Below are 8889 nucleotides of genomic sequence, written 5' to 3'. Positions count from 1 at the left end.
AGTACTCAAAAAAGGGCATCTGCCCTTATACTTAACCTTAACTTTACCCGGAAACAAAAACATAATTAAAACAAAAAACACTCTACAGGAAATTTCGACGTTGCCACGTCCACTTAGGTTTCACAAGACACAGGTCCTAACACCATTGTCGGTCTTAGCCAGTTTGGGGCGCTCTGGGCGAAATTTCTAATCACTGCTTGATCCGACTGAATTATCCTGACTCATTTTTTGATACGTTTGTAATGGACTTCAGAAGCGCAAAGACAGAGGTTTACCAAGGCTACAAGGCGATTTAGTAAAAATTGAATGCGCCTAAACTTTAGTTCTTCCAAAGGAAGAGGTGACAGTTTTTATATACTGGGCAACCCCTTTTAAATTAGCAATTTTTTGCCATCCCTCGTTTGTAATCAAAAGAAACCGGGGTACCCATCGGCGTAGCATAAAGGCAAATCACAAGTTTAGTTTACCTTAAGAAGGTGATTTTCTCGGTATACTCAATTAATTATTGCCATGGGGCGAACAATAATAAATGAATAATGTAATAAAAATAGCAAGTTAATAACATGTTTAAGAGGCCAATAACAATAAACACGCAACTTTTTTTTAAATATCGTCAGCATTTCTACGATAAACTAATTAATTGATTCTTTGGGAACGCTCATGTTAGATAGGGGATATCGAAATGACGCGCTTTACGAATCACATTCTCACTGAATATGGGGCTTTTATCGTTTTATCAGGTCAATTTTTCTCCTGATGCAATAATCGTTACTATTTCTTTCTGGTTATTTACTTAACCTGATTAATTTGATAATCTTTTTCGTTCATTTATGGGTAAATAAATATTTAAACCGCCAAATCAAAACCCAAAAAGGAAAAAAAGAAGTGTTAGACAGGAAAGGAATTGGTTTTAGTTACGGGTAGTTCAATCATAAGGGATGTGGCAGATACAGGACCGGATGTGGCACAAATAACTAAAATTTAAAAAACTTTTGAGCGTCATATGAGTGGTGCCTTAAAGGGGCATTTCTTTTAAAATAAGATACGGTTAAAGTAGAAAAAAGTGAAATTTATCTACACGTATATTTGCAAGATTTTCACGACATTGGTGGAGATTAGGTGACTTCGTCAATTATTTATTTTATGTAAGGGAATAATAAAAAAATACATTGACTTCGTTTTTTTTCCATCATAAATAAACTCTTTGTAATTGTCGACAGTATTATAATCGTTTTAATAATAATAAGGAAAATAAAAATGCAGAAATTATTAGATAATAAATAGCTAATGACAGGAACAAGTACATAGGGGCCAACTACGTAAAAATCTCATAATCACATGATGTACGCATTCTTTTTTTAAGTATCATTTGTAAATTTTTGTGTAGACCTAGAAATCTATCGGTGTTATGCCCAGAGAATGGGCTGACCAGGGATGTTTTGAGTGAACATTCCCACAAAAAATAACGTAAACCACTAATAAAATCGACTGCCAAACAAACACAATACTTAATGCGATAAAAAACAATTTTTCATCAAACCTACGTATCGTCAGGGAAACTTAAGATTAATATTCCTGCTGTCCACCCGACGTTGTCCTATGCGCCAACATCCTCAAACCCTGACCTAAAAACCGACCTGCACAGCACAATCGATAAACAACAAACAAGTTCAAAATTCTATTTTCCGCAAATTTTCACCTGGAGGACGCAGACTACAATACGAAACCGCTTCGTTTGATACCGGTGCCGTGGTGTGGGCAACGACCTGGTTCATCTATAAAAACGGTATCGAGACCCAGCCGCTACCAGTAAGCTTTAGCTAGGTCTAACAACGACGCGTTGTGGCAGTAGCAAACCCGACCAACACGTGTGACCCAGTTTTCCGACCACAGTGTACCAGGACACCAGTGTTTCAATATACTACTAAGTTAGTGCCTTAGCCCGACAAGACTGAACGAGATTTGCTTTAGAAGAATATACTACGTGATACTTATTGTGTGATATTAGATTTAGATTAATTTATTATTGAAAAAATGCCCGCACCAATCCAGGAAACTATAGAGAACACTATGGAGAACAATCACGATTCAGACCAGGGAGGCGACTTGGTCCCTCCAGCTAAAATCCTTGACCCCAGAGACTCAATTTCTTCAATTGACAGTGATGTGAGTCTTTCCTATGATAGAAAAGGCAGCTTGGTTGATACTCAAGTGCTTGAAAATGAGGACGAAGGGGCTCACATGGCCGACCTCTCTGACAGTGCCTCAGACACTGGCTCTGCGGGAGGTGGAAAGGATTCAGGATGCGAGGTAACTCCTGAGATTACCGAGCCTCCATTTTCCATTCCTGGTGATGAGTTGGCGGATAAAATTTGCCAACAAGTTGAGTTTTACTTTTCCGATGCCAACATCACCAAGGATGCTTTCCTGCTCAAACACGTCAAGAGGAACAAAGAAGGGTATGTGTCTCTAAAACTCATCTCCAGCTTTAAGAGAGTGAAGCATTTGACTAAAGACTGGAGAGTGGTGGCTTACGCCTTGAAACGCTCCAACAAGCTTGAAATTAACGACGCTGGAACTAAATTAAGGCGACTGGAACCTCTCCCCAAGTACGACGAGACCACCCCTTCTAGAACAGTAGTAGCAGTCCATATGCCAATAGACAAACCTACCATTGAAAACGTTGCAGAACTATTTAAAAAATGCGGAGAAATCGCTCTAATTAGAATTCTGAGGCCTGGCAACCCAATTCCAGCTGATGTCAGGCAGTTCATCAACAAAAATCCTTCACTGGCGGGACTAGTTTGCGCCTTAGTGGAATTTGTAGCCTCAGAGTCTGCTAGGAACGCCATAGAGTTGCAGCACTCCCTAGGAGAGCCCATGAAGGTTTATGAGTTGAACAATGTTCCTCATCCTGAAAGGAAGAAGAAACCCAGCAACAAGAAAAATTCCAGTAGCAATGGCAATAACAATCATTTACATTGCAAGAGTGCTTTCATTTCGGAATCGGACTATATTAGTTCGTCATGCCAGAGCGGGTCTGAGGCGGAAGATGTGAGGAAGTTTGATCCGAGAGGTAAGAAGATGCGATTTTGGTAGTTTTTAGTGATTGATTTGAGGGGTTTATATCCAACGATGACTTAATGGTAGTTGGATGATTTTGCTGCCAGGTGGTTCATGGTTGTTTTCTGTCATAAAACTTAGCATTAACTCTTCTACTATAAGCGTTATACAACTGCAAAAGATCAATTTATTTTCTTTATAGTACAAGAACAGTTCAGAGATTTTAGGTCCCGAATTGCGTTCAAAATGGTCCGAATTTTTCTGTCGTTAACTTGATGAAACGCACTTTTGCATTGCAGAATTGACAGGATTATCCCTCATCTCAGTTATTTATACAAACCGTTTTTAGTGATCCTCAATATGATTTACCTCGGATTATGATAATATTATTTATGTCGCCAGGTGGTTTTTTTCAACACCTTTTCAGCATCCAACCGCTCATGCTTGTAATCGCATTTTGCATATGTGTTGCTCTGATACCTCTCTTAATTGCCTCCACACCCAAAAAAACCAGATTTATAATTGGGCCTCTTGAGGTCTTACCAATTTCAAGCAAATTTTAACATTCAGGTTATCAACAAGTGTCGCTGAACTGGTGACAAAACTGCATTTTTTGTCAATTTCATCGAGTGGTAATTGATTTTTTCAACACCTGCAGGCATCAGACTATTAAATTAACCCATTTTTTCCTCACCGTGCTGGTTTAATTGAGAGTACTGCCATTACGTGCCACAACTCTCGCCTCATCAGCAGATGCACCAAGCAAGAATGCACCAAGTTCACCACTTGGTTCCTTTCACCTTACGATTTGCATGACTTCACAGCCACGCAAATGATTTGTGAGTCTCCATTATCTGGTAAACAGGCAGCGTGGGCGGTAATTAAAGGAACGATTTATTTAAGTCCAAGGCGTGAATGATGAGTTTTGTTGACTCTCTGTCGCCCTTTTTTCGAGGTTTTCGCATATATTTGTTGACGAACATTCGGTCAAGTGGAACGACAAAACCAACAATACTCAATATTTCTGGAACAAGTCTAGAAAATCCACTTCTGGATATTTTTGGAACGTTCTCGATAAAAATTATGTTTACGGCAAAGTAACACGATTGCCTTAATTTGGAGATAAGGAAATATTTAAAAATAATCTTTGAGTCAGTTCAAGGGATTTTGATCATGACTCATTTTTAATGATGGGTCGGTTATCACTTGTTATTTTTCGGTGAATTGGCATTGGTTTGGATGGCTGATGACCTAATGAAGATCATCATCAAGATTAACATTTTGGCCAAAAACCAGACATATTTTTTACCTAGTAATGCTATTTTATTAACCCCTCCCCCTTCCTTCCTCCGGAATTGACGTCACTCCATATATACTTAATAAACATAACTCTCACCTAAACACTTTTTCACAATTTTCCGAAGCCATTAATGCCTGACGGTAATTTATCTGCAGCATGTTTGATCTAATAACACTTCAGGGCTCACTTAACCCACAGGTTTCGTTCCCTAATGGATGTTTTTCCATTTATCTTAAGTTTGAATAGACATACTTACTAAAGTAGATTAGGTTGTTTGAAGTCACTTAACCGTGACCACATTTCACGCCTGTTATTATTTGTAGGTATTGAAGAGTGAAAGTAACGAGCCCATTAAAATACCCATGACTTTTTGTTGTCATCTGTTTTCAGTTTTTCGTTTTTGGTTCGTTTGATTGATACGTTTGGAAACTCATAACAGGAAGAGGAAGTTGAGACGTATGTGATTCGAAGTGAATGAGAGTTCAATCAATCAAGACCAGACGATATCTCTTCGTAGATCGATAGATTAATTTGCAGTAAAGGCTAATAGTACGTGTTTGCGTGTTGCTTGTGGCATTTCCTGGTTCTCGCAGTTCTCCCCATTTTTTGTCCCATTTTGTCACATATACGAGTTTCCAAATTATCAACACTTTGAAGGTAAATCAGAGACTTTGAATGTGCCAGTGCCCACACACTTGCGACTGCGCAATTAGCGCCCATAAATCGCTGCATTCCTTTCCCTTATCACTGAACAACTGTTTCACCCTCGCTAAATACAAATTTCATGGTAGTCCAATACCCCACGTTATTTTATGTAGAAAACCGCTCTCATCCAGAATTCTTCCCACTTTTCCAGGCAAAATCCGTCGTGGTTCTTCTGCCCAATTCCCGTCCCGCTACATCGAGCCCGCGGCATGGTTGCAGCGCCGCCTCTCCGCCTCCTCCACCGAAGCCAACTTCCTCTACATGCCTCGAAGGCTCAGCTACAGCTCCAGAGACTCTAGCGACTCCAGCTTATTCTTCCCGCGCCGAATGAGCGCCTGCAGCATCTCCAGCAACGACAGCTTCTACAACCGAAGAATGTCCTCCACCAGTCACAGCTCGGAGGTAAGCGGTAGCAACAGATCCAGAAGCAACAGTTCCGCTTTCCAGAATGGCGAAAATGTGCTCAGAATGCCTAAAGGACCCGATGGAAGTCGGGGATTTTACAGGCAAAGGCCAAGTCTCCCAACGGTGGTGCAATGATCGATTTTAGGTGTCCTGTTTTGTCTAATAATGCGGCCAAATTATGATTAATATTGAGATTTAATGATGAACCTGGAACAGCGCTTTTTGGGGTGAATGATGGCAGAGTGAGATTTATTAGATTTAAGTTATTTAGAAGTTAGTATGTTGAACTGAGTGAAAATACACATAAATCAAGTAGAGAATGATCATAGTTTGGAAAGCTCTCGTGGGGATTAACTTATCCAGACTGACTCTGGATTGAAATTCTACTAGAGGGTTCTGTGAAAAATTCTGAGGCGAGAATAGTAACTTATTAGGTCCAACATATGAATGTCTTGGTAACATTATGAGAAATGAACATTGGTCAATTACTCCATTCCCGTGGACATTATCTTCTTGATAAAGGTACCAGGAGTTCGATATATTGACCCTTAGAAAATATCATATGATCATTAGTCATCTGGAATATTTTCTATTTTGAAGCAGAAATAGCAACAAAACCACGTTTGGTCTCTCGTGACATTTCGCTTTAATTGTGCCCATAAATACACAAGACAAAATAGTTAATCCAATAGTTGATACCGGCTTTACGCAATCAGATGTTCCGTTTTTAATCCAAGGTGAAGACAATTTATGGTCTTTGAGGTGCAATCGATAAAATTTACAATACGATCAAGGCTGAACCTTTTTGAACTGAGTATTGTTAGTCCAAGTGCTTATGATTGGTTTTCCGATAGCCTGGGCAGCAGGAATAATTGGTCGTGAACCTCAATGACGTATCTATGGCGCCACATGAATTTTTTTACATTCATGTGACGTCTCTCAATGTTTTAGGATCCGGTGATTTTCGAAAGTTACTCTTTGTCATCATTTATCTTTTGATCTTGGTCATTACGTGCAAATTACGTTATGTAGCTACGCCATAGCTTTTCCGATACTTATACATGGGCCCTTTACATTGCTTTGTATGTGTGATATGCAGTGGCGTATCACACATAGCCTTTGAAAATTCCGCAAATTTCCAAACTATCTTCTATATTTTCATTTCGAAACCTGGAGGTATTTGGGTTTTTAGAGAATTTTGAGTGGTAAACGACAATTTTTCATTGCTGTTTTTGTATGGTAAACGACCACTTGTTTCTTTTTAACTCTATTGCACACGACCTTGGCTTTTTAATATTAGATTAATAATTACGAGGATTTTGTATTCATGAACGTCAGTGGCGTAGTTCGTTACGTTAGGGTGTGTCTACGAATCTTCAAAACTTTGAACATTAAGCAACGACATGTTCCTTGGGATTTTTTAACTCCTTCAGTACGAGATTGATTTTTTGACAGTTTTGAAATCGGTGACTTACTTCATTTTGATTTTCTTAACCCCTTTAGATATGACTCTCATTTTGTTCTCTCCCTTTGTTTCTTGTTAAATTGAATCGCGTATTGTTCTAATCTCACAGAATTCTTATAGTGTTCGTCCTGTGTTTAATTCGATTTTGCGTCATCACGATGCCTTTCTCCATATTTGTGTCCGCCACTGCCATACGCCACAACTACACTAATTTATGTCATAATCTTGTTAACAAACGCGACATTTCTGACTCATACTGATCTTATTTTGAACGGGTTTGGTCGTCCACCGGACCTTGAGAAGCGGTTCAATGAATCGATCGGATCAAAGAGGTGACCCATAAAGTGGGTACCATGACAAACCCGCTTGGTAGGTTCGGTATCTTGGGAGAAAGTAACCGGGTCCTATTGAGTGCAGAGAACCAGCCAATCTTCACTGCATTGTTCTTCGCACGAATGTCGTTCATCTAGCAAGTTTTCTATGTTGTGCTCAATTATTCATTTTAATATTTTGCTTTCACTTACTAATTTTCTTAATTAATTAACAAGGCTCGGGTGCATGTACCAACGGGAAATAATATGGTCAATTAGATATGGTTGTGTGAGTTTCGAACGGTATTTTTCTGAGTTAAATAAACCCTGAATATGCCATTTTGGTCTGGTAGGAACGTCGAAAATTTTATACCAATCCAAGCTCTATTGACCCAAATTCTGCATTTCCATTATCGCCTGGCATTCATTCACTTGCGATTTAACGGTACCATCAACTGGTTCGTCTTTTGCCGCAATAAATTAGATGAACGAGCTCACAGAAATGGACACGATCGAAGCTAATTTCAGTGTAAACGTTAAGAAGACAAACACATAACAATTATTATATTTTCATCGTTCCTCGGCAGAGGATATTGTCTCTTTGCGTCCTACATATTTCCGAATTAAGATGCTTTCACTTCAAGTTCAGCAATTAAAACCCAATTAAAACCGGGTTTTAACTCAAAAAATAGATATTCGAATCTTCTGAAAGAGCCGATGACGGGGGAATTATAATTCACCTGCCGTCATCATCGTGATCCTACAATGCTCACCCATGCAAATCATAGCAAGTTTATAACGGAGCTCGAACGTTCAAGAATGGTACATTCTATTTGCGATTAGACTGGTGTGGTACTTTCTATTGCATTCGTTTAGCTTCGATATCCCTGGAGAAAGCTTTCCACTCTGTATTAAATTAGGCATAAAGTACTCCTTGCTCAACAAGCTTTACTATCACCTTTCGTTTTTGTGCGCTGTCCAGTCTATACTCTTGGTGTTTTCGCTCGGTTTTGGGCTGCTTTGTTGTAAAAACAGCCGAAATCCGTTTAATTCGATTATTGTTGGATTTCTGAGTGATTTTTTAATGTTTTTTATTTGTTAAAATGTTGAGAGTAAATTGAGACTAAAAAAGGCATGGGTATTATAAAGCAATTTCGTTTTAACAATTTGCGTGATTATCGTTGTATTTTTAATTAGTTTTTAAAGTGTTTTCTTCCGCTTTGTATATAGAGTTCGTATTTATTACCTTTTATTTATTTTATTTTAGTTAATAAATATAATTTTTAAGATACATTACGCTGACTTTAGTTTTTCAACGCTCTTCCTTTACTCGATCTTTCATCCACGTGCACCCACAAACACAGATTTGTTACGGCAATAAAAAAGATCTCAGTACTTCTAATAAAAGCAATTTGGAGGGTTCACGTGAGTTTGGGATCAAATCAACGAAGAGATCAAAGGGATTTTCACGATTTCTAGACGACTCCCCTTACGGGAAGTATTCGCAGATAAAGCTCGATTTAGACTAGCCAACTCCTTCGTGTTTAAAGCTCAATTTCTTTTTGAAAAAGCACTGAATAGATTAAGAAATTAGATAATCGAAAAATTACATAAATTCAGATTATGTGGGGGTGTGTTCC

At 38.7% G+C, this 8889-nt stretch overlaps 1 protein-coding gene across 1 annotated transcript; it reads left to right on the top strand.

Moving 5' to 3' along the window:
• Positions 1-1811: 1811 nt before the first annotated feature.
• Positions 1812-8542, top strand: Achl (Achilles). The gene is made up of 2 exons (XM_066286299.1): positions 1812-3076; positions 5220-8542. The coding sequence occupies exons 1-2, from the start codon at positions 2035-2037 to the stop codon at positions 5606-5608; spliced, it is 1431 nt and encodes a 476-aa protein (XP_066142396.1). The 5' UTR covers positions 1812-2034; the 3' UTR covers positions 5609-8542.
• The last annotated feature ends 347 nt before the right edge of the window (positions 8543-8889 follow it).

Source organism: Euwallacea fornicatus, chromosome 10, assembly GCF_040115645.1.
Source record: "Euwallacea fornicatus isolate EFF26 chromosome 10, ASM4011564v1, whole genome shotgun sequence".
Classification (NCBI taxonomy): domain Eukaryota; kingdom Metazoa; phylum Arthropoda; class Insecta; order Coleoptera; family Curculionidae; genus Euwallacea; species Euwallacea fornicatus.
This window is presented reverse-complemented; position numbering and strand designations above follow the sequence as displayed.